The 26,341-nt window shown below is 45.2% G+C and overlaps 1 protein-coding gene across 3 annotated transcripts; it reads left to right on the top strand.

Annotated features, from left to right (window-relative positions):
• The first annotated feature begins 282 nt into the window (after positions 1 to 282).
• On the top strand, positions 283 to 21,194 carry LOC113035475 (uncharacterized). Of its 3 annotated transcripts, none has more exons than XM_026191065.2 (19): positions 283 to 412; positions 580 to 682; positions 751 to 911; positions 996 to 1,082; positions 1,230 to 1,380; positions 1,463 to 1,624; positions 2,446 to 2,555; positions 2,633 to 2,744; positions 2,862 to 2,890; positions 6,613 to 6,698; positions 6,777 to 6,891; positions 6,990 to 7,160; positions 9,979 to 10,049; positions 17,634 to 17,801; positions 17,874 to 17,992; positions 18,068 to 18,272; positions 19,651 to 19,858; positions 19,932 to 19,990; positions 20,064 to 21,194. In XM_026191065.2, exons 1-19 carry the CDS (start codon positions 338 to 340, stop codon positions 20,296 to 20,298), a joined length of 2,427 nt encoding a protein of 808 aa, XP_026046850.1. In that variant the 5' UTR covers positions 283 to 337; the 3' UTR covers positions 20,299 to 21,194. The 3 variants fall into 3 exon arrangements, with proteins under 3 accessions (XP_026046850.1, XP_026046851.1, XP_026046849.1); XM_026191066.2 differs by having other exon boundaries at positions 6,607 to 6,698; positions 17,682 to 17,801; XM_026191064.2 differs by having other exon boundaries at positions 6,607 to 6,698; positions 20,064 to 20,923.
• The last annotated feature ends 5,147 nt before the right edge of the window (positions 21,195 to 26,341 follow it).

The following is a 26,341-nucleotide window of genomic DNA, read 5'->3' as shown; positions in this document are numbered from 1 at the left end:
ATCTGGTCCTCGTGTTGGGACCGATGGGGAGCACATCATTGATGTTTAGGAGACAGCTCAGATTCATTATGTGACTAAACAGGAAAACAAAGAATTTGTACAGCTTTTGTTTTTTTTCTACTAACAAAGAAGTAAAACTGAAGCATATCATATATCATACTCGTCTGCTTGAACCTTGGGTCAACACCTGAACGTGGACCGAGGTGGAACAATCTCCACCCACTGATAAGATAAACCATAAACCTTTGAGCTGCAACACGTCACCATCAGCTGACTTTAAAGGTTTGTTTTCGTCAACTGAAACCAGCAGAGAGCTCAGAGGTACATCAGAAGCAGGATGAAGAGAGGAGCCCAGGGGGGTCTATGTAATACTGGACTGGAGCTGGAGGACATGACAGGAAGAACCGTCCAGGTGAGTGGGATTTTCCTCATATGCAGCCAGCTGGAGCTTAACTCCTCAATGCTTAAAAATATTTGTACTCATAAAAACTTTATTCGATTGCTTGGTGGGTGTCTTTAACAGACTTTAGCAGAAAAAACAGTGTATCCAGGTGTCCTCAGGTATTTACTTGTCCTCAGGAATCAGGGTGTCCACAGGGATCCAGGTCCTCTGTGTCAGCAGCAGCTTGGTGGGTGTCTTATTACAGAGGTCGCTGGAGGCAGAAAAGAAGAAAGCTTACAGGTAAGTCCAGCTGAGCTCAGTCGTTGCAACAAGTCTGAGTTTGGTCTTCATCAAAGCTTCTTTTTCAGGATTTCAGGTGGAGGTCAAATACTGTGGTCTGGCTGAGGATGATGAAGATGACAAAGAGCAGAGGGACAAAATAGACAACATCAACAAAAACCAACAACTCAACAAAAAACTGCTCGATCACTTCAGACATCTGGCTGCAACCAACCAGGACACTGACCAGGTAACAATCAGTGAGAAGTGTCCGTATAAAATCAAACCATTTTTCTTTTCCTCTGTTTGTATTCATGTTTGTGTGTTTGTTCAGGTGGACCTTCAGCTTCTGGACCGGGCGATCTCAGACGGAGCTGATCCGAACGCCTCAGACAGATATGGACAGACCGTCCTGCACGAGGTCACACGGGAAGTCACTTCTGCCCTGTTAGCCGTTTGTTCACACACCTGCAGGACGGTCACTGAGAGCTTCTGGAGAGCTTGTGCTGTGTCTGTGTGGTACAGGTGTGTGTCTGCAGAGAACTAATGCAGGTACGTGTGTGTTCAGATCTCCAGAGCGTGGAGCGTGGATGTGATGCGGTTCTTCCTAGACCGGGGCTCAGACCTCCTGCGGCCAGATCAGTTTGGAGTCACTGCGCTGCATGTGGCCTCGGCGCTGGACTATCAGGACATGGTGCAGTTCCTGCTGGACCGAAAAGGTCTGTGGACACTAAAGCATGAACAGTGTGTGATGGGAAGTCATGTGATAGAGTCACATGACTGCATGTGTGTTATGATCAGCTGATCCGGAGGCTCGCACCTTTCTGGACAAGCAGACCCCGCTTCACTACGCTGCGAAGAATGATGCCGTCGGTTCGATCAGGCTTCTGCTGCAGGCCGGAGCCTCCATCAGCTGCACCGACTACAAACGCAGGACACCACTGCAGCTCGCCGCTAACGCAGGTACCACTGACACACACTGCAAAAATTGCCTGTTTAGAAATAAGGAAAAATAATAATTGACTTTAAAGAAGATCCTGACTATAATAAGTGAAATAAGATAATTACACTCGATAAGATTTCTTGAAATAAGAAAAATTATGTAGACAAGTATGTTTGAAGTCAGATCAACTGAAAACAAACCCGTCAGTAATGCTTTCAGTGTTGTTTCTTTTTCACTTTGAGAGGAAGGATCTTCTGGTCACCCGTTTCCTGTCCATGTTTTTAAAAGTCTGTACAAGAAAAAACTGCACTGCAAAAATCGATTTTCAAGAAAGTAAAAAAAAAACTTTGTTTCTGAACATTTTTTCGTATTTTTTGTCTAAAAAGAAACCATATTCTTACCAAGCAAAATTAAGCACATGCTAGGAAAATATGTCTAACTTTTCTATAATAAGATATTTCAGAGACAGACACTATCTCTACTTTTAAGATTAGGCTTAAAACTTTCCTTTTTGTTAAAGCATATAGTTAGGGCTGGACCAGGTGACCCTGAATCCTCCCTTAGTTATGCTGCAACAGGTGTAGGCTGCCGGGGGATTCCCATGATGCACTGGGTGTTTCTTCTTCAGTCAGCTTTTCACTTATTTACTTCGTTGCATTTGATTATTCGTTATTATTAACCCTTGGCTCTCTTCCACAGTACTTCTTTGTTGCGTCTTCCTCTGCTAACCTCCAGATGGCCCCGCCCCTTCCTGAGCCTGGTTCTGCCAGAGGTGTCTTCCTGTCAAGAGGAAGTTTTTCCTTCCCACTGTCTGATTGTAATCATCTCTTTGTGTCTTCAGAGCGTAGTGATGCAGCTCGTGTGCTGTTGGAGCTCGGGGCGGAGGCGGGGCTGAAGGACTCTGATGGACAGTTCTGTATAACAGCTCTGATTGGCCGGATGAGCCCAGTGGTATAACGTCCCACATAAAAACAACACAGCTGTGATTCGTTCACAGACATTGTTATGTAACATGTGGTTGTGTTTAGGCTCAGCTGGCTCTCAGTCAGTTCCATGTTTTCGACCGAATGACCAGGCAGCACTACTACTACCTGAACCTGCTGGAACCAGAACTACACTCACCTGAGGACCAGCTGTCAGGTGATACTACAGTGTGCAGTCTGGCGTACAGCAGCCTCACAGCTGCAGTAGTACTTCTGCAGTAGTGTTGATATTACAGCTGCTGGTCTTGCCTAACACCCCTCTGTCTGTCTGTAGGTGTGTGGGTCGGTGAGCCAATGTCTCCGGTAAGTTTCAACAGTAAGTGAAGGGATTCAAACCTCGGCATCCCCATTAGCACCACCTGAGCTACATTTAAAGAAAAAAAATCATCTTGTCCAGAGGGATCCCCATGATTTAATAAGGCATCCTATAATATTACTCATGGATTAGTGTCCTCTTAAACTAAAATTAGGATCAAACTGTAGAAAAAAAAATGATGATGATGCAGATGTTTACTGGGAGTTGGGGCGTCTACATGACTGAGTCAGGTTCCTTCACTAAGTGCCTGTCTGAAGTTCTAAACAGCTCTTTGGATCAACTCCTCGTCCTCTGAAGGATGTATGATGGTGTGGGTACACATCTACTCTGTGGCCTTGGGATCACCGCTCTGCTTTTTGTGTTGATGCGGTTATTTTAGCCTCATTGAGCTATCCTGATGGTTCACTGTCGAGCGTGAAGGGCAGAAAAGAGAACGCCTCAGGTTTAAGGTCATAGTCCTCAATAGGAAAAGGGTGGAGGCCGTACTCCAGAACAGGGACAAAGTGGAGGAGTTTAAGTATGTTGGGTTCTTGTTTAAGTGAGGGCAGACACATGTCAACACATAGTTTAGCACCATGACTGCAGTGACACTGTAGCTTTGGTGAAACCAAAGGTGTCCATTTACCAGCTGATCTACTCCCACCCTCATCTACACTCACAATAGTGATGGGATTTCCGGCTCTTTTTGGAGAACCGGCTCTTTTGGCTCGGCTCACTAAAAAGAGCCGGCTCTTCAGGTTGTTTTGTTGCTTTAATTAATTTATTATTAACAATAATATAAAATTATGCACAAAAGGAATTACTAATGTAAAAAAAAGTGGTTTTATTTATATATGTTTATATATAAATATATACGGTAGCCCCTAGAGACAAAGCACATACGAACGGCAAAACACATTTCTAGCGTTAACTGAAATTCCAAAACAGAGCTACATCACTTAAATTACACAATTGAAAGCATATGTGTATTGTTTGTGTATTTATACTAGAGATGGACCGATCCGATATTACGTATCGGTATCGGTCCGATACTGACGTAAATTACTGGATCGGATATCGGAGAGAAATAAAAAATGTAATCCAATCCATTAAATATCAAAAAAAGCACCTCACAAAACTTGCGACACAGCGTAACTCGCCTCATAACCGTAGCACGTTGCAGCAGTATGTGTCACGTGATAGAACGGCTGTGTGTATTTGTAGCCTCGCTACCAAACCGGCATTTCATCTCCGAGGAAGTTATCCCAGAGAGAAGTAAAGCAAGTGTGTAAGTTCATCTCTGAATGTTTGTAAAGCATTCCCACGTTAAGCTTAACAACCGATATATGGAGCGACTGCCTCTTCTTGCTGCTACTTCAATCATGAAACTGAACAATGATCTGATCAGCTGATCGGCTTTTCTGTCGCGAGTCCGTCTCTCTTGTTTGTTTTTGCACCAGAAAGAGGAAACCAGCGGCTGAACAACAGCAGCACGTTTAACCTTGATAAGCTGTTGTTAGAATTTATTTAATATTACTTTCTACACCAGGTTCTTTTTCTACGCAGCTGACGGCTGGTAATTGTGCAGGGGCGGATCTAGCAAAGGGGGGCCGATAGGGCATTAACAGGGAAAAGGGGGCACAAAGACATACTTTTCTTTCTTATTCTCATTTAAAATGTCTAGCTTTTAATAAATATTTATCTGAATCTTACACCCAAGTTTTAATCTGATCTAAAATGTATAGAAGTCCATTACTGTATATAGTAACTGTTAAGTCTAATATATCCTAGTAAGCTATAGTATTTTTTCCTTTGGGAAGATACCATCTGTGCAGTCTGCAGTTCTGTTGAAGAAAGATGTTGAATCTATTTAATTATTCTTGAAAAATAATTTATTTCTGTGCATTTTTTTTTCACACTGCATCAAATTAACGTTGATTACGTCGATTAAGCATCATGAGGCGGAGGGTGGGGGGTGGTTCCCTATTTTTTTTTGCTGGGAGTTGGAACCCTATTAGTTAGGTTGCTTAATATTTCTGCTAAGTACTCTTTAAAATACCAGAATAGGAAGGATGGAGCAGGTTTAAGTTTATTAGATTGATCAGTTTTGCTAAACTATGAAATATTTTGGGTGCAGTGTATTTTTTACATACAGGTATAACAGAATAGTATTATTGTTGTTTTTTATTTAAACTTGAGTATGAACTTATACAAAATGCAGCAAGATATTTAAAAAAGTTTTATTGATTAAAAAACACACTATATCGGATTCATATCGGTATCGGCAGATATCCAAATTTATGATATCGGTATCGTATCGGACATAAAAAAGTGGTATCGTGCCATCTGTAATTTATACACAAGCACTCATATATATTCAAATAATTTAAAAAAAAATTTTTTATTTACCTGTTACTACCACACACCAAATCCGGTCATTGGTAATTCTTGGCTTATGTAGCCACTAGGTAACAAAAGCTCAACACTGCGCCCTAGCATACTGGAGCACTTCTGTTGTGTTTTGTTTGTGCTATGGAGTTTTTACGTGTTTTGGAGTTCGTACGTGTTTTGGAGGTTTTACGTGTTTTGGAGTTCGTACGTGCTTCGGAGTTTTTACGTGTTTTGGAGTTTTTACGTGTTTTGGAGTTCGTATGTGTTTTGGAGTTCGTAGGTGCTTTGGAGATTGTACGTGCTTCGGAGTTTGTAGGTGTTTTGGAGTTTGTACGTGCTTCGGAGTTTGTATATGTTTTGGAGTTTGTACGTGTTTTGGAGTTCGTAAGTTTTTTCGAGTTTTTACGTGTTTTGGAGTATTTACCTGCTTCGGAGTTTGTACGTGTTTTGGAGTATTTACCTGCTTCGGAGTTTGTATGTCCTTCGGAGTTTGTATGTCCTTCGGAGTTTGTACGTGTTTTGGAGTTTTTACGTGTTTTGGAGTTCGTACGTGTTTTGGAGTTTGTACGTGCTTTTTCTCTAGGGGCCACCATAAATATACTTTTATTTATTCACTCCGCATAAAATGTAATAAATAAATCATATATCCTGTGCTACTGCGAGTGTAACTACCGCCCCTCCCCCCTCTTCCCAGCGCAAAGCACAAGGCTTGCATGCGGAGTGAAGCGGAAAAAAGTGAGAGAGAAAGAAAAAAAAAACCCACAGCTCCCAATAAGGAGCCGACTCGCGTTGTTCACTTCAAAGATCCAGCTCTAAGAGCCGTTTCTCTCGTGACCGACACATCACTAGCTCACAAGCTGTGCTTAGTGACCAAAAGTATAAGACTGAAGATAAATGAAGCAGAAACAAGCTTCCTCTGCAGAGGATCTGGGCTCAGCCTTACAACAGGGCAGGAGCCTGGAGTAGAGCCACTACCACTACACTACTTAAAACGGCTTCTAGTATGTGTCAACACAATTCTCATCATCCTTGGGCTAGGAGTCATTGCTTGAATAATTCATGGGTCAGAGTTCAGAGGGTCAATAACCAAAACCATCCAGTGAAAATGGTCAGGTACAAGGACTGTACTGAACATGAGTGAAAAGCAGCCAATGTCCAAAGAGGAACAAAATAAAATACATAAGCAATGGCTCATGACTTTTGCACAGCACTGCTTGACGGAGCTTAAGAACCAGTGCAGGTTATTTTTGTTTGATGGCATCAGTGCACAGAGGATTTTATTTTACGTGCTATAAATGCAGTCGGACATCAGCTGTACCTGTATCTGTTCAAGCTGCAGATGGTGATTCAGGAGGAGAAACTTGATCTCATCATGAATCCCGTCTTCCTCAAACTGATCCACGTCAAATGGAATCTCTACGGCAGGTAAAGTCTCTCTGACTGATGGTTATGTCAGGTGATAGGACACTTTTCTACCTGCATGTCTGTCTGTCCTGCTGACAGGTTTGGGGCATGGCTTCTCCTTATCCTTAACTTCCTGTTTAATGTTTCCTGGACGACTGTCGCTATCTCAGTGTCTGTCCACCGAGACTCACCTGATCGTTATGTCCTCCCCGAGGTAACCTGTCTGTCACACCTAACCTATCTATCTATGTGTCACCTGTGTATCTCTCACATGCGTTACTCTAACATTTATGTTACACCTGTCTGTCTCAGGACTGGTGGTGTGTCCTCTTTGTGGTCTTGGCGCTCCTGTTGACCCTAGAGGAAGTGCTAAGGGATGTGCGGGACATCCTGCGCTCAAGGAAAAAGCTCCACCTCTGGCAGCAGTTGGTGAAGCATCGTCTCCAGAGTGACCTGAGCTGCTCACATCCCATGTGGCCACAGGTAGGAATCAGGATGATGTGATGGACAGGAACAGGAAGTATCAGATATTTCAGGTGTATGTCTGTGAAGGTTCTCAGTCATCCAGGTCATCGTAGTCAAAGGAGCTTGCAAAGAAAAGTGTCTGGACTTCTTTAAGTTACTTGAAGACGTTTCACCTCTCATCCGAGAAGCTTCTTCAGTTCTAAGGTCAAATGGTGGAGAGTCCCAGATGTAGACAAAGCAGAGTTGTTCCTAAGAGCCTGCGCCTTGGATCCACTGTCAGGGGATACAGAGCAGACTTGATTCTACAGAGAGCACAAAATCACCTTTTAAGTGAAAGGATAAGACAGGTCCATTTCACTATAGATGCCCTCCAGATCAAGATCAGCCAGACCCTGCAGGAACTGGAAACCCTTCTACCCTCTCCAATCTTAGAAGAGGTTTACAAGTTTGTGGACAAGGCTCAGCGGGCCCAACACTCTAAAGGAAAAGAAAGACAACGCAGGAAATTTCACACCTTGCTTTCAAAAACACACACTCCTCATCCCGAACCTACACAACCCAGAGAAGAAAACACACCTGAAGACAGTCAGGAGAAATGGGTTAAGAACTTTTCAGACAGGATTCTCACTGAACCTGAAAAGAGAGTATTAGCCAAAGGACTACATTTTTCCATTTCTCCACAACAGTTGCCCATAGTGGACCTCATCACAGCCACAGAAACCGCCATACGGATTAATAAATTATCACAGACAGAAGCAGAGCAAATCAGGATGAAAGTCTCAGCCACGCTCTCCAGTGCCAAAGTCCCTCCATCCAACCTCACAATACAGGAAAAGAAGGCCGTTGCTTCCCTGAGCAAAGACCACAGCATCACTGTTTTACGAGCTGATAAGGGAAGATGCACCGTGGTCCTAAACACTACAGATTACCATACAAAGATCACTACTCTCCTCAGTGACAACAATACCTACGAAGCCTTAAAGCGAGACCCCACAAGCAGCTACAAAAAGAAAGTTATAGTTTGCCTTCAAGACTTTGAAAAGGACAAAATTATTGACCACCTTACATATCACCGCCTTTACCCAGGGGATGCCATACCCTGCATTTACGGACTTCCTAAAATCCACAAGGAAGCTGTCCCACTCAGACCCATAGTCAGTAGCATAAACTCAGCCACTTATAACATTGCTAAACACCATCAAGAACTCCACCGACTTCACCGACAAGGTCCAGAAACTTCCCCTGGATCCAGATGAAACCATGGTGTCCTTTGATGTAGTCTCTCTCTTCACTTGCATACCCACCACGGAGGCCGTGGAGACTGTCAGAAAACGACTACAAGAAGACGGCTCCTTGGAAGACAGGACCAACTTCACACCCGATCAGATCTGCACACTGTTAAACCTCTGCCTCACCACTACATATTTCAAATACAACGAAGGCTTCTACAGACAAAAACATGGCTGTGCCATGGGCTCCTTCGTGTCACCTATTATAGCCAACCTTTACATGGAGGAAGTGGAAAGGAAGGCTCTTGGCTCTTTCAAAGGAAGAGTACCCAGCCACTGGTACAGATATGTGGACGACACCTGGGTCAAAATCAAGACACAAGAAGTGGAATCCTTCACTGCGCACATTAACGCTGTGGATAAAAACATCAAGTTCACCAGGGAAGACACAAAGGACAACTGTTTGCCTTTCCTGGACTGCGCTGTGCACATTGAAGAGAACGGCAACCTCAACATCGAAGTTTACCGGAAGCCCACACACACGGACCAGTACCTCCTCTTTGACTCCCATCACCCTCTGGAACACAAACTTGGAGTAATCAGGACCCTACACCACCGGGCAGAACATGTTCCCTCTAAGCCTGAAGGAAAAAAGAAGGAACACACACATGTAAAGGAAGCACTCAAAACGTGCGGCTATCCTAAATGGGTGTTCTTAAAGTCAGCAAAGAGGCACAGAAAAGAAGACCAGACACCAGCGAGGGAGGATAAGAAGGACAGACGCAACAACATTGTCATCCCCTATGTATCAGGTGTATCAGAGAAACTCAGGAGTTTTCTCCAAGCATGACATCCCAGTGTATTTCAGACCCAGCAACACGCTCAGACAAAAACTGGTTCACCCGAAAGACAAAACGCCAAAACACAGACTTAACAATGTGGTGTATGCTGTACAGTGCAGCGAGGAATGCCCAGACCTCTACATTGGAGAGACCAAACAGCCACTTCACAAGCGCATGGCACAACATAGTAGAGCCACCTCCACAGGACAAGACTCAGCAGTCCATCTGCATTTAAAAAAGGTCAAAGGTCACTCTTTTGAAGATGCCAATGTTCACATTTTGGACAGAGAGGACAGATGGTTTGAAAGAGGAGTGAAAGAAGCCATCTATGTCCACTGTGAGCGACCATCTTTGAACAGAGGCGGGGTTTACGACACCAACTCTCTGCCATCTATAATCCAGTTTTGAGATCCCTTCCCAGACGCCTTAACGCCCACTCACATCCTGGGCCAGCTGACCTCAGGAATTCGCATGATAAGGTGGGGCCAGGTTTCACAATGAACACACCCAAAACTCTGGCTGATTGGGACCCACACCCAGTTTCACACCTTGGCTCAGGCGATTAGAGGATCATCAGGGGGTCCTTTTGTCCCTCTGTGGGGGGTCACTCCCACTAGGTTTATATCTGGGACTCTCCACCATCTGACCTTAGAACTGAAGAAGCTTCTCGGATGGGAGGTGAAACGTCTTCAAGCAACTTAAAGAAGTCCAGACGCTTTTCTTTGCAAGCTCCTTTGACGTTTCAGGTGTATGTTGTGTTTACAGGAGAGAGAGTTTCTACTAAACCAGTTCAAACTGGTTGACAGGAAGAGAGGAAGCTACTGCCGGGACCTGTGGTACTGACACACACACACACACACAGAACAAAAACCAAATGTAATCATGTGTGAAACAATCACTTTATTACATTTTAGCTTCACTATGTCCCAGTGTGAATGCATGGTCAGAGCAATCAGAAAGAGTATCTGCATCACAATGGACATCAGGTGTGCAGATCAATATCACAGCAAGAAATCAGGACATTGAAACCCCCACCATCAAAAGTATAACGCAGAGAAATCAGGTTCAGCTCTAGTATCTACTATCTAGTATCTAGTATCAGTCCACATTAATCCACTGAAGGAGGCGGAGAAAAAGCTCAGAAAAGGTTAAAATATGGTTGGTGTGATCTTTAAATGATCATTTGCATGGATCAATGAAAAAGGAAGAAATTCATCATCAGCTGAGCAGGGGGTAGATAAGAGAAAAGAGTGAAAACGTCAAAAGAGCATCTGGCTGTACTTTTGTGATTGTTGAGAATGAGAAGCTAAGTGCATCATTTTTTAAAAATAGCAGCTGGATAAAGAGAAAATTGCTTCCTTGAAAGAGAATAAATGTGCAGTTCAGTATTGAATATTAAATGGTAAATGGCCTGTATTTATATAGCGCTTTACTAGTCCCTAAGGACCCCAAAGTGCTTTACATATCCAGTCATCCACCCACACACATTCACACACTGGTGATGGCAAGCTACATTGTAGCCACAGCCACCCTGGGGCGCACTGACAGAGGCGCGGCTGCCTCGCCTCTGTCAAAAATTTACTATTACAAAAAAATAAACTATACATAAAGTGTGTTTGAATGGCAGCGTTGCAGAAATGTGTGCATGTAGCACAGAGCCATGGCTTGGAGTCTGAATGAGTCTCACAGGCCTGATAGTGCGCTTCTAGCCATTCATAATTATAATTACAATTTATAATTCTTAATTTGTTTAATCTGCTGCTCTCCGTAAATAAGCACAAGCAGGAATGTTGAACTTTTAACTGTGTTTCAATAACTTTTACAGCTTTTCCTTCTGATAAAAACCTCCCTTATGGCCATTCATACAACACAAAGTCATGAAGCCATAAACCATTAAATGACAGAATAGTTTCTGTTTTTCACTTCCTGCAATAATCATAAAGAGCACAAGTCTGTATAGTTAGAAAAAAAAATCTGAACAGTGTGCGCAATGAGCTAGCAGACCTTTTTCTGTAATTTCACTCATTTATTTCTTATAGTTTAAAGAGTTGTGCTGACAGATTTCCTTCTTTATCACAGCAATTTTTCTTCATCCATCCACTTCTTCTTCATTCACTTATTCGGGGCATGGGTAGCGGGGGCAGCCTAAGCAGAGAAGCCCAGATTCAAGATTCAATTCAAGATTCAAGAGCTTTATTGTCAATACAACAGTATACACAGTATACTGTTTCACCCCAAGCCTCCCATGGTGCATTTATAAGTATATTAAAGATATATCTCCAAGAGATATAAAACTGGGATTTACAAATAAATAACGTGCTAAATTTCGGTAAAATTAAGGTAAGGCAATTAAGGTACTAATCACTAACTACACAATACTAGCTGTATGATAAAGAAAGACAGGACAGAGACAATACAAAGTGGATTGTGCAGCGGTATTGAATACCAGGTTCAAGTTATTGTCAGGATTTTACAGACGAGACATGACAAAGACACGTGCAAAATGTGCAAATGTAGTATAATTTAGATGTGTGCAAACAGGCATATTAAGCAGGTGGATTGTGTAAGTTTAAGTCTTTTGATGAGTATTGTAAGGTATTTATAAGGGTGTTTGTGTTTATCAGTCCTTTTGTGGTAGTGAGATGAGAGCTTTCCCTGCTTGGGGGAAGAAGCTCTTGCAGTGTCTGGTCGTTAAGTTTTGATACTGCGAAACCGTCTGCCAGATGGAAGGAGGGAGAACAGTGCATGTGAGGGGTGGAAAGTGTCCTTCACTATGCTGTTCACACATTGGATAATGTGTTTGTGGTTGAGTTGGGAGATGGGTGGGAGAGGGCCTCCAATGATCCTCTCTGCTGTCCTCACTATCCACTGCAGAGACTTCTTTTCAGCGAGGGTGCAGATCCCGTACCAGATAGTGATGTAGCAGCAGAGGACGCTCTCAATGGTTCCCTGGTAAAATGCTGTGAGAATGCGAGGAGGGTAGGGATGGGCATGGATAAGATTTTTACAATTCCGATTCCATTTTCGATTCTGTTTAACGATTTGATTCTTTATCGATTCTCTTATCGATTCTTATTTTTAAAAAAGGAGAACACTAAGGTCGATTAGCTTAGAACTTTGTTTTATATCTTCTCTTTGAACAAGATAGAAAATTAGGAGTAACGTGGCCTTACAAACCCAACAGTGAGATCTTAAGAGATCCACAGTGATAGGTTTGTAGCTTGAACCTATTCGCTGGAACGTTGAAGACAATATAATTACACAGCAAGCAAGACACAAAGTAGGCAAAGTTCTTCTTGTTACTCATGCATGAGGGAGACCTGCCTGGAGCCAAGTGTTGTCCCACCACTTGACCTCCGTCAGACTCTCAGCCAGCCCACAGCACTCCTTTTATTGTGGTTACATGAATATGCATAGGGTCATTAACATATAACATCTTACATAGGTATACATGTGAACAAAGAATACTGTGTGTGTGTGTGTGTGGGGGGGGGGGGGGGGGGATCAGAGTGTGACCCCATAAATGACTTCCCTAAACCTGCTGGTCTGGAAGTCCAACAGTTCATCTAAACAAAAGGCACTTAGCCTAAAACAGATACAGCCACGTTTATCCTGCCATAAAACAATAAAACAGGGTATGACCTCTTCTCATGCTCCCAGGATGTAGGTGTGCATTCCAGTGTGGAATACACACCAAGCCTTTGCAGCCTGCTAAAGATCACACATCCTATCACTACACAATTGATTATACACCTCTAAGCATATATGGTTAAATATTTCTAAGCATAAATGACAATCAACAATACAAAACCTAACACACAGCCTCTTCAATGGGGTGTCACAGGGTCCCCAGGAAAAAACATTGTAAATGTAAAATAATAAAATAAATATTCTTCTGTAGCAATAACAAAGTATAACATAAATTATTCTGTAGCAATTACACAAGAATATCCAGTAATGTCCCTGCCTACAATTAAACACATTCACTTACTGAAAACCATCTGCTGTGGCAAACGGCTGCAAGCCTTTGACCACAAACTGAGTCTCTGCTCGGTGACATTCGTCTATCCTGCCTGAAAGGAGACGCTACCGGTAGACTGCAGCGAGAACTGCCAGCATCTGAGCCAGACTCTGTCTCTCTCATCATGGTCACTAAATGCACAGTAATGGCAGGTTTGTAATAAGGCAGATCGCGCTAACATAATATGCACTGTTGTTGATTATTTACCTGCCGCATTAACGGGAGAGGACGTGCAAACGTTACCGCTGCTGCTGGGTTGAGATTCACGAGTCGAGCGGAATTAAAAACACGACATTCATTTAAGGTCATCGCGTGTTTTGTGAGCAAATGCTTTTGCATATTCGTAGTGTTTCCTCCCTTAAATGAAATATCTACTTTGCAAGTATTGCAAGTTGCCCTGTTGTCATCCGTTCTCGTAAAGTATGACCAAATTTTTGAGCGTTTGAGCCACTGTGTTTCCTGCCAGGTAAATGACGCTCCGCAACGTGCTGACGTCATTCGGGGCGACTGGAATCGATAAGGGAATCGTTTGCAAAAATGACAAACAATCCCAAGGAATTGAAACAGTGGGAACCGGTTCTCAACAAGAACCGGGTTTCGATACCCATCCCTAGAGGAGGTAGACTGGCCTTCTTCAGTTTCCTAAGAAAGTGAAGACGTTGTTGGGCTTTCTTCATGATGGTGGTGGTGTTCAGGTTCCAGGAGAGGTCAGCTGATATGTGCACTCCCAGGAACTTCACACTGTTGACCATCTCAGCAGCAGACCCGTTGATGTGCAGTGGGGTGTGGATCATTGAGCTCTTCCTGAAGTTAGCAACCATCTCTTTAGTCTTCTGAGCATTTAGAGACAGGTTGTTATTCTGATACCAGTCCACCAGGTGTTGTACCTCCTCTCTGTATTCAGACTCATCGTTGTTGATGAGACCCACCACTGTTGTGTCATCTGCAAACTTGATAATGTGATTTGAGCTGTACTGTGCAGTACAGGCATGTGTTAGCAGGGTGAACAGCAGTGCACTAAGCACACAGCCCTGTGGCGATCCTCTTCTCAGTCTTCTGCACTAAGGGACACCCTTCGAACATGGTATTTGTTATGGACAAACTGTTTGCACAGAAATCCAACAACAAAACACTGCTCTGAAGTCTTCCAGTAGGACAATAGAGTCCCCAGGTGGAGCACTCAGGGACACCAATAAGGCTAAACCATCATTTGTCGCATAAGCACAGACAACAGTCAGGACCCGTTCCCCAACCCAAAGGCACAGGGAAGAAATCCTCTCATCCACTGGGAGAAACCCCAACATACATACCTGGTCCCTCACCAGGCAAAGAAGGACTAAGTGGGACAAATAAGTCTCACTCAATAAATTTATAATGATAATAAATTTTATTTATGAAGCACCTTTCAAATGGTAAATGGCCTGCATTTGTATAGCGCTTTTCTAGTCCCTAAGGACCCCAAAGCGCTTCACACTACATCCAGTCATCCACCCATTCACACACTGGTGATGGCAGCTACATTGTAGCCACAGCTGCCCTGGGGCGCACTGACGGAGGCGAGGCTGCTGGACACTGGCGCCACCGGGCCCTCTGACCACCACCAGTAGGCAAACACGGGGTTAGTATCTTGCCCAAGGATATTTGGCATGCAGCCAGGAGGCAGCCTGGGATCGAACCACCGACCTTCTGATTAGTGGCTGACCTGCTCTGCCACCTGAGCTACAGCCACCCGACAAGACACCCAAGGAAAATTAACAATAGAATAAAACACATAATAGAACAAAGACAAAATGAAGAACAATAGAACAAAAGCACAAGATAAAATTAACAAACATTGGGTTCACAGTGAACTTGCAGATTTGAACAGATGGGTTTTGAGTTGAGATTTAAACTGGAGGAGAGAAGCAATGTTTCTTATATGTGGGGTCAGAGAGTTCCACCGCCTGAGAGCAGAGCAGCTCTGGTGATGAGGCGGAAGGAAGGCACAGTAAGCTGGATAGAAGAAGAAGATCGAAGTGAGCGGGCAGAAAAGGTAGTGCATAACAGGTCAGAAAGGTAAGGAGGTGCGAGGTTATGAATGGCCTTGAAGGTGAGCAGAAGAAGTCTGAAAATTATCCAGAATTTCACTGTGAGCCAGTGAAGTTCCTGAAGAACAGGTGATGTGCTGGTAGGAGGGGTTCTGGTGAGAATGCGAGCAGCAGAGTTCTGAACCAGTTGAAGCTGATGGAGGGATTTTTGGGGGAGACCATGAAAGAGAGAATTACAACAGTCAAGGCAGGAGGACAAGAATGGACATAGGCTGTCTCCCAATTCAGGGTCTGCAGCCTTAAAGGCCGCATTTCAAGGCCGATTACGTCACAGCGGCGCGCCGAAGGCTGTCCCAATTCAAAGGCTGCTCGAAATGCGGCCCTGAAATGCCTCCTTCATTTCCCTGAATTTTAAGGCTGTGGCAGAGTAGACTTCGTGGTCCCATATATCCCACAATTCATAGCGCGGCAGTCAGTGTGGAGAATTCTGCCGCAGACGGCAGAAGCGGAGCGGCCGAAGAGTAAACTGTGAAAAGTAAGTACTGAATATTATGTCACTTATTTATGTGCAAATGTTTAATACCATTAAACATTACTGTTGCCCACATGTCGGCAAAGTCATGTGACATTAGTGACGTTTGTACTAACTTGGTTTTAAAGCCTTTACTTTAAAATATACGCCGTTCAATAGCTGAGCTTAATCTCACAGAGAATGATCAAAGCTCATGTAGAAACAAACAAATGAACAAAAGATTTTCTCCTTCATTTCTGTCAAACAAAGCTGTACGACACATTTCCAGCTGTTAGTATCATGGTTGCTAGGAAACCTGGGCAGCGCAACGGAGGCTTTTTTTTTAAAACTTTATTGACAAACAACAGTATCAGCGCAACGGAGGCTAGACCGTCCCATTTCACAAGCCTCGCACTTCCGGCCTTAGCGGTCTTAGAGTACACGGCCCTTGAGGATCGTTGAGGCTGCGTACTTTAAGGCTGCAGACCCTGAATTGGGAGACAGCCATAGACTGGGTGGAAAGAGAAGGACGTAACCTGTTAATGTTGTGTAGATGGAAACAGGCAGAACGGGTGAGATTACTGATGGGAGAGTTAAAGGATAGTGAACTGTCTAGGATGACACCAAGGCTCTTAACCTGAGGAGAAGGGAAAACTGTGGAGTTATCGATAGTGAGAGAGAAATGATTAGCCTTCACTAGGTTGGATTCAGTGCCAATAAGGAGGATTTCAGTTTTATCCTCATTGAGCTTAAGAAAATTAGAGCTGAACCAGGATTTTAGTTCAGATAGGCATTCTGTAGGGAAAGAAGGTGGGAGGGAGGAATCAGGCCTGATTCACCTCAGCAAAAAAGTGAAGATCAAATTTGTGGAAAATGGTACCTAGAGGGAGGATGTAAATTATGAAGAGAAGAGGGCCTAAGACTGAGGCTTGGGGTACACCAGAAGTGACCAGGAATAGATGAGAGCGGAATGATTTCAGCTGAATAAACTGGGACAAGGAGATATGATTGGAAACAGGCTAGGGGTGTGTCAGAAATGCCGAGAGAGAAAAGTCTGTTTAGAAGGATGGAGTGAGAGATGGTGTCGAAGGCTGAGCTCAGATCCAAAAGGACGAGAATGTTGAGAAGACCAGAGTCAGCTCCGAGAGGAAGATCATTAGTAACTTCACGTAAAGCAGTTTCTGTACTGTGACATGAACGAAAACCAGAAATCTCTTGTAAATGTTATTATTAAGCAGGTGTGAATGAAGTTGAGCTGCAACCGTTTTTTCAAGTGTTTTAGAAATGAAAGTTAGGTTAGAAATCAGACGGAGGTTGTTAAAGGGCTAATTTGGACTAATCAGGACTAATTTGTCATGGGAGACCATACCAGGGGCCAAAAGCCCCTTGACAACATAGCCCCTAGGATCCTTGGGACACACAAACCCCTCTGTGACTTCTTTACACCAACAGGAAGTTTCACTACACCCACGGCACCCCAGCTCCACTTGTGCCCATGTTGTTCTCTCCAGGTATCTGTCTGCTCGTCAGTGTTCTCACCCATTTGGCTGCTGTGTGCTTCATTTTACATTTTGAGTCCTTGTCTTTTCGTTTGTTTTTCTCTTCATTAGATTAACTAGATTTTCACAACTGACTTTTGTAAAGTTTCTTTATTCTTTCCCAAATTTTAAAGAAACCTCAACTCTCTGTTGTATTAATTCATTTTTTAATATCTGAAGATGTCGTCTTGTTGGATCATGCTGATGGGTTTGTGTGATTTTTCTGAAGTTTTTACAGATGCATATTTGCTTTTTCAGAGGTTATATTCATGAAATCTTTATTTAAAACTTTTTTAAATCACAAAGCAACACTCTGACTTCAGGAATGTCTTTGACTGGCTGGTGTACTTTCTGCTGACTGCATCGTTCAGTGTCCATGTGGCCGATGTGATTGGACCGTCCACCATTCTTAACACCATGAGTTTGCGTATGTTCTCCATCACCATTGTCTTCCTGTGGTTGCGACTCATGAAACACGTCAGAGGCTTCAGGTACTGAAAAGCTACAGTCTACTGCAGAACCGTATGGCTATTGCACAGATAAAGTTTAGTGTGTACTTGCAGGCTGATGGGGCCGTTCATCGTCATGTTGGGGAAGATTGTTGGGGATGTGATGCGTTTCCTGTTCCTCTACGCGGAGATCTTCATCCCGTATGCCTGCAGCTTCTGGATCATGTTCGGAGGTCTGTGTGTGGGAGTAGGTTGGTGTGTTGGTAGTTGATGACATCATGATAACAGTAAGTTAACCCTGCCCCCAGGGATGGCTTCAGTTCCCAGCATGCAGTCTGTCCTGGGCCTGCTGTACAGTCTGTATCGGATCACTCTGGTGGACGAGTACGAGTACGCTGCCATGGTGGCTGTGGATGATGTCATGGCTCCTGTGCTGTGTGGGACGTTTCTGGCAGCGTCTTCAATCCTGTGTGTTAACCTGCTGATTGCCCTGCTGACTGATACCTTCCAGAGGTCAGAGGTCACACCTGCATTTGATAAAACTTTATGTTGGGGGGCAGAAACTGGGACTGCTGCACCAACAAGCTGAAGTCAATAATCATTTCAGCTTGTTATAAACAGCCGCTGTGAGAGTAGCAGGGGCGGATCTACGGGGGTGGCATGATCCTAGAGCCACCCTAGTTTGCTTAGCAAAATGCTGTTTATTTAAAATAATAAGCTAGCATTTGGACTTTGAGCCTGGCTGCAATTAACACTCAATATAAATTCTAAAACTAAATATATTGCATAGTGTTACCTCCCCTCCTCCACACACACACACACACACACACACACACACACACACACACACACACACACACACCACTAAAAAGTGGTTTAGCCCATAGCACGGACTGGCTTTATTTCTTGTTGTCAGTAGCAACCGATGCTGACAATTGTCCCACACAATCATTTTGAATCAATACGTGGACATTTTCAGATTTCAGCACAGGCGGTTGGTTGTTACACTCTGGAAATGGAATGAATATGAGTGTTATTAACCCGCTGGGGTCGACACGCGCCGCACCCCCGAATCACGTGACCGATTTAAGCGGACATAGCTACGAGCTGCAGACATGCTGAGTCTCCATTTCAGCTTGTGTTCAAGACTTCAAACTATATGCCAGTTTTCCATTTTATTTTATTTTATTTATTTATTTATTTTTTTAACCTTTATTTAACCAGGAAGATCCCATTGAGAGTTAAAAAATCTTTTTCAAGGGAGACCTGGCCAAGATTGGCTGCAGCAAGTGTCTCACAGTTACAGAAATTACTAAATCAAACACATGCAGCAACAACACACATGCAATACAACTTTCTAAATACTATCTTACGTTTTGTGCGGGAAGAAATGGTGAAAACCACATTTTCTAAGGACAGTGCTTGGATCATCATGTGTGCACCACCAGCTGACAGCTGCTATGAGGTAAACATGCTGCTGTGCATTTTGGACACACATCTACACTTTGGTCTCATCTGTCTGAAGGACATTGTTCCAGAAGTCTTTGTGTTTCTTGATAATGTAACTGCTGATAGAAGCAGCAGGATGATCTGTGAGGTGTACACGTCAACACTCTCTGCTCACATTCAGACTAATGCAGCACTTCCAAGTGCAGAGGGATAATGAGCCAAAGCAACAACGCCACATTTTAGGAAGATACATTTGATTTCTCTGCTTTATGTCTCAGTAAAATCCACTAATTCCAAACATTCTGTCGCCTCATTTCATGTTAAAAATGTCACAATGCCCCAGTCATTCTTAAGAGGATTATGTACAAAAATATATTTTAAAAAATCACATCTTGACTTTATTTAAAATGAGAGAACAAGTGTGTGTGTCTATGTGTTTTAGGGTTCACAATAACTCACAGGCCAATGCTATGATGCAGCAGGCCGCTGTCATCCTGCAGGTGGAGGAATCCATGCCCCTCCTGCGTCATTTCTACGACAACCAGTACATCTCCAGCCACTGCTCGCCATTGGTCGAACCCTCTGATGATGGCATCACAACAAACTTGCATTACCATGATGAGATGGGACGAATTACAGTGCAGATCAAAGTGCGTTTCTGAAGAACAAATTCTGATCTAAAGTCATGTGCTTCAGGTTCTCATGGTATCTGTGTGTCTGCAGGAGGTTCTAGACCAGTTCTTGGTCCTGCAGCGGGAGGCGGAGACCACAGAAGGTCCACGGTTAGCAGAACTCCATCACTACTGACACACAATTCTTCTTCATTCAGCTTCTCTAATGTGGATTCTCATTCAGAGTCCAGATGGACCAGGACCAGCAGAACCAGCAGGAGACCCAGAGGAATAAGTGCCAGCAGAGCCAGGAGCTTCAAGAGGACCATGATAAACAGAATCAGAACCAGGACAACAAAGACAAATGTCGCCAAATCCTACAGAGGCAGACCCAGGAGCTTCAGGCCTTGCGAGCAGAGCTGAAGGAGCTCCAGACTCTGGTCTTGCAGCTGGTTAAAACCAAGACCAACTCTGTATAAGAGCTGTGGGTTAGACTGGGAGGAATGTCAGAACCATTGTTTCATGTTTCTGTTTCTCCAGAATCTCCTCTGGTCCAGGACTTCCTGTTTAATTGTTATTTACAAACTCTCATAAATGAAAATACCAGTAAGAAGTTTGCTAAAGGTTCAGTGTCATTCATCTTTAGCTGGTATTTTGGTAGCCATCTTGGAATGAATGTGGACTGTTATTTGAAAATAAAGTCCCCCCCCGAAAAAATAACATCACAGCTTCATTAATGGTTCAGTCCAGAGACATTAGCTGTGTCCCAATTCAGAGGCCCCATCCTCCTCAGGACCCGGCCTTCACAGTCTACGTGGGCCGGGTTCTCCGAAGACTGAGAAGGCCGGAAGTGTGAGGCTGTGAAATGTGATGGTCTAGCCTTCAGATCTGCGTCACCGCTGTCTCGGTGGAATTTAATAAACTCAGCCGTCTGCTCCTTGCTATCTAAAATATAACAGGACACTGGCGTAAACTCTCGACCATCTCACACTTCTGTTTAATCAGTTTTCTGTTTGACGTTTATTCAGCTGTGTGAAAACTAGAACTTTAATTTCAGCCAAACTGATTTACTCAGAAACAAATAAAACACTGAAAGAAGCCAAACAATAACATTTTTAAGTTATCTAAGTGACTTATATATCATGTTTAACCTGAGTAGTGAAGACTGCAGGGGATTGAAACAGGGGCGGATCTAGAGAAATTTTCTTAGGGTGGCAAAATCAAAGCCTTTTTTTTTTCAAACACATATGCAGGTGGTTACATATGGTTAAAATTATTCAAATGCAGTAAGTATACACGTTTTTCATATAAACAAAATTACATAACTTAATTATTGTCTGTAACCCACATAATTAAACACTTTAGTTACATAAAACATGTGAGTTTTGATGTTATGTACTGTATAGCCTGTATGATAAATAAATATGTAGCCCAATAAGTATCCAGAAAAGCTACACAACATCGGGCGGTTCATTTACAAACACAGGTCTAACTCCAGTTAGAAAATAATCAAAGTGTTACATGCTTAAATTACACAAAATGTCAGAAATCTGCACTGTCAAGAACAAAAATGTAAACCTAATTCTTCATGATTTGTTGGAGTCACCCTCCGAGGTCCAAAATATAACTGGTCATTTTGGACATTTGTATTTCACCTTCAAATTCTTTCATTTTATTTTTTTCCTGCCTTGCTTGGTATTGTGGAGGTATGTAATAACGACAGGAGAGGTCTCAGTGTCTCACTCCAACTTTATTAACTGACTCTCAGAACTTCACATATAGTGAGCGCCAAAATCTCCACCCCAACACTTCCCTTCAACTTGGGTGTGAGTGGAGCCACCTGGTGGTCCGCCACACATACCCCCCCCGAACACACAGTTAGGTCTCTATTCAGTCCAGGACCCTGGGTCTAAGCAAACGACCCGAACGACTGAACCTGGGAGGGAGAGAACAGGCAGAGGAAGGTCCATCCTGTGAACGAGGCTGGTGAAGGCGAGCAGGAAAGGCAGGAGGAGGCTCAAACGCCGGTGGTCCGGGGGTAGTCCTGGGGGGAAAACCAGAGTTTGTCAACCCCATCGAAGGAGGGCGGCCACGGCGAGGGGCCTGGGCCGGCACTACATTACCGTCCGGAAAAACGTGCAGGTTTAAGTCTGTCAACACACACAGTCTCCCTTCGACCCCCAAAATCCAAAACAAAATGTTTCTGGCCCAGTTCATTAACCCTGAATGGGCCGTCATACAGCGGCCGCAGCGGTGTCCTGTGGGCATCGTGCCTGACAAAAACAAACTTAGCAGTCTCTAAAGTCTTTGGAACAAAGGTGTCAGGCACGCAATGGTGCACCGGACCAGGAACCCTAAGCGAGTGCAAAAGCGGGTTGAGAGATAGCACCGATGGATCGAAGCAGGGAGGAGGATTTTCGGACAAGAATTCTCCAGGCACGCAGAGGGGCTGACCAAACACTAGCTCAGCTGGGGAAGCGCTGAGATCCTCCTTAACCGCAGAGCGCAGCCCAAGCAAAACCCACGGGAGGCGGTCAACCCAATTGCCATCCTTTAAGGAGGCGCGAAAAGCAGCCTTAAGCGACCGTGGGAACCGTTCACACATCCCATTAGCTTGCGGGTTGTATGCAGTTGTGCGGTGGACTTTAGCCCCCAGTCCATCAGCCATGGCTGACCAAAGCTCGGAAATGAACTGGAAGCCTCTGTCTGACGTAATGTCCGCGGGTGGGCCGAAACGTGAGACCCAGCTTGACAAAAACGCCTTGGCCACAACTGCTGCGGTAGCGGACGCCAGGGGGACCGCCTCCGGCCACCTGGTGGTCCGCTCAACAACAGTCAAAAGGTGCGTAAAACCTTGTGACTGCGGCAGAGGACCCACCAGATCGACATGCACATGATCGAAACGTTTGCCGGGTATGAAGAACGGCTCCAGGGGCGCCTTGGTGTGTTTATGAACCTTCGCACGCTGGCAGGGAATGCACGCCAACGCCCATTCCTTAACAGATTTGCGAAGGCCTGGCCAAACAAATTTAGAGCTGACCAGTTTAACAGAGGCCCGGACCCCTGGATGAGAGAGAGCATGTACCGAGTCAAAAACTTGACGACGCCAGGAAGCGGGAACCACTGGGCGAGGGCAGCCGGTGGAAACGTCACAGACGAGGAGGGGGCCACCGTCCTGCACGGGTCTGTCCTCTAGTATGAGGCCCGTCTGGGTGGATTTAAGCGTGAGGATGTCCGGGTCACCGCTCTGATCGGCAGCCATGGCGGAGTAGTCTATGCCGAGAAAGACGGGAGAAACCAGCGCACGGGACAAACAGTCAGCCACATGATTGGATTTACCAGCCACGTGCCGAATGTGCGTGGTAAACTCAGAAATGGCTGCCAACTGGCGCTGCTGGCGTGCACTCCATGGATCAGAAACCTTGGACATGGCAAACGTCAAGGGTTTGTGGTCCACGTATGCGGTAAAGTGACGACCCTCGAGAAAAAAACGGAAATGACGAGTCGCCAGGTGGAGCGCCAGTAGCTCCCTATCAAAAATGCTGTAATTGCGTTCGCTGTCACGTAGCGTACGGCTGAAAAAGGCGAGCGGTTGCCAGACACCCGAGATTCGCTGTTCCAGCACCGCACCCACCGCTATGTCCGATGCATCGGTGGTCAACGCAATCGGCGCTGAGGGGGATGGGTGGGCCAGAAGGGCAGCATTAGCTAACACTGACTTAGCATCAGAAAACACTTGGATGCTTTCCGGAAACCAGTCAACGGAGTCATTAGCTTTCTTACCTTTTAACGCCCCATAAAGGGGCTTCAGCAGATGTGCCGCTCTGGGGAGAAAACGGTTGTAAAAATTCACCATCCCCAAAAATTCCTGCAGTGCCTTAACAGTCGTGGGACGCGGAAATTCCGAAACAGCTCGGACTTTGTCAGGCAACGGAACCGCGCCCTCGGCGGAAATACGGTGCCCAAGAAAATTGAGAACGGGCAACCCAAACTGGCATTTAGACGGATTAATAATCAGTCCATGCTCCGCCAAACGCTGAAAAACCTGCCGCAGATGGAACATGTGCTGCTCCTTCGAGCTGCTGGCCACCAGTATATCATCAAGATATACAAAAACAAAGGGCAGCCCGCGCAAGACCGAGTCCATCAACCACTGGAAGGTTTGGGCGGCACCTTTCAGGCCAAACGGCATGCGCAGAAACTCGAAAAGGCCGAAAGGTGTAATCACGGCGGTTTTGGGGACATCCTCCGCGCGCACGGGAACCTGGTGATATCCCCGTACCAAATCGATCTTCGAAAAAACCGAAGTCCCCGCAAGATGGGCGGAAAAATCTTGGATGTGGGGAATGGGATAATGATCGTTCTCTGTGACATTATTACGACGACGGAAATCCCCACAAGGTCGCCACCGACCATCAGATTTAGGCACCATGTGTAACGGAGAAGCCCAGGCACTGTTCGAACGCTGCACAATGCCCAGACGCTCCATGGTGGCAAATTCTTCCCGAGCGACAGCCAGTTTGGCAGGGTCGAGGCGGCGCGCGCGCACGAACACCGGGGGCCCTACTGTAGTTATGTAATGCTCCACCCCGTGCTTCGTCACCGTGCTTGAGAAAGTGGGGACAGAGAGTGAGGGAAACTCAGAAAGCAAACACTGAAAAACGTCACCCGAATCTACTGAGTTAGCATGCACCACAGGCTGAGCACCCCGAGTCAAACAGGGTAATGAGGAAAATGACACAGCATCAATTAAACGTCTGTTAGCAACATCAACCAGCAGTCCGTGAGCACAAAGAAAATCAGCGCCTATTATAGGCACAGAGCTAGCAGCAACAACAAAGTTCCACTGAAAGTCACGGTCGTGAAAGCAAACAGTCACCAACCTTTCACCGAAGGTTTTGATGGGAGAGCCATTAGCCGCTGTTAGCAATGGCCCGCAGCCCTTAGCTAGCCTGTCCGAGCCAGCCGGGGGAAGAAGGCTCTTCTGTGAGCCGGAGTCCACCAGGAAACGCCTCCCCGAGCGTGAGTCCTCTAAGAAAAGCAGCCTTTCCTTGTTGCCAGCGGTCGCGGCTGCTACAGAGCGCTGACATGCCCATTTCCCTGGGTCTGGAAACTGCAAGGCGGGAGACAGCGCCGTGCCTTCGCTCCAAAACGCTGGTGATTAAAACAAAGCCCCTTTCCGCGGTGCCGCCGTGCAGCGATTCCGGCCACCGTGGACGAGTCAGAGGGCCCCTGGAGCATCGGTGAGGGGGCGGGGGAAAACGCTGGTGAGTCCTGAACAATCGCCTGGACGCCGAAAGTCCTGGTAGCCAGGAGGATGCGATCCGCCTCTTCCGCAAGGGAGCGGTAATCCTTCATGGCCAATAGCGGGGAGTTGGCAAGGCCAGCGCGCACTGGAGCCGGCAGCTGTCGGAGAAAGAGGTGGGTGAAGAGAAATCCTCCGTCATCCGCGCCCAGCAAGGACAGCATGCTCTCCATGAGCTCAAGAGCGGTGCCGTCGCCCAGGCCCGCGAGGGAAAGGAGTTTCTCGGCTCGCTCAGCATCAGAGAGGGAGTAACGCCGCAGCAGCAGCGCCTTGAGGGCGGCGTACTTGCCTTGGGCTGGGGGGTCCCGGAGGAGAGTCATCACGCGGCGGGTTGACGGCGGGTCAAGTGAGGCCACCACATGGTGGTATTTAGTATCGTCGGCTGAAACTCCACGAAGAGCAAACTGAGCACGAACGTGCACGAACCATGAAGGAGGATCGTGAAGCCAAAAATCCGGCAATTTAAGCGCCACAGCAAACGCAGCCATTGGCGGAGGTGAAAGTCCGGCGGCAGCCGATGCTTCCAGGCCGGAGCTGGCTTCGTCGTCGAGCCTTAGCATGTTCGCTACAGGGGTCACCAATGTGGAGGTATGTAATAACGACAGGAGAGGTCTCAGTGTCTCACTCCAACTTTATTAACTGACTCTCAGAACTTCACATATAGTGAGCGCCAAAATCTCCACCCCAACACTTCCCTTCAAGTGTGAGTGGAGCCACCTGGTGGTCCGGCACAGTATCATTATTTTCAGCTCAACCTCACGTGTTTGAATTTAGTTGTTTTTTCATTGACATACTGTGTTAACACAACTGATATGAAATCACACAAAGAACTTAAAATCCTAGAAGTTTGTTTTTTTTACTGCAAAAACCACAGACATGTTGACTAAATTATTTTTATAACTTAAAATGCTAAATAAATAAATAAATAAATAAATAAATTGTACATTTTGAAAACTTATGCACACATTTTGTAAACACAATTTGTAAACACATTTGACCACAACTATTTAAAAATATTACTAAAACTAACACGAGAGAACAATCAGGTTTTGCAATAAGATGCCCCACAAATTATGTGTGCCAGTAAAAAAAAATAAAAATTTGTCCACCACAAGACAGGAGAACAGCACAGGGATAAACATGCAGGCCTGACAGCAGGAGGTGTATCACTCCGCTGGGTTTCTACCTGCACACTACAAAGTGCCTTTGTGAATTCA

The sequence above is a fragment of the Astatotilapia calliptera genome, chromosome 13 (assembly GCF_964374335.1).
Source record: "Astatotilapia calliptera chromosome 13, fAstCal68.1, whole genome shotgun sequence".
NCBI classification, from domain to species: Eukaryota; Metazoa; Chordata; class Actinopteri; order Cichliformes; family Cichlidae; genus Astatotilapia; species Astatotilapia calliptera.
The sequence above is the reverse complement of the archived record's forward strand: the minus strand, read 5'-3'. Positions and strand labels throughout refer to the sequence as shown.

Excerpts from the sequence above, each read along its gene's own strand:
- LOC113035475 (XM_026191064.2), top strand. The coding sequence starts at position 338 with ATGAAGAGAGGAGCCCAGGGGGGTCTATGTAATACTGGACTGGAGCTG. Across the intron at positions 413-579 it reads TGACAGGAAGAACCGTCCAG|GAATCAGGGTGTCCACAGGG; the intron begins GTGAGTGGGATT and ends ACTTGTCCTCAG. Across the intron at positions 683-750 it reads GAAAAGAAGAAAGCTTACAG|GATTTCAGGTGGAGGTCAAA; the intron begins GTAAGTCCAGCT and ends CTTCTTTTTCAG.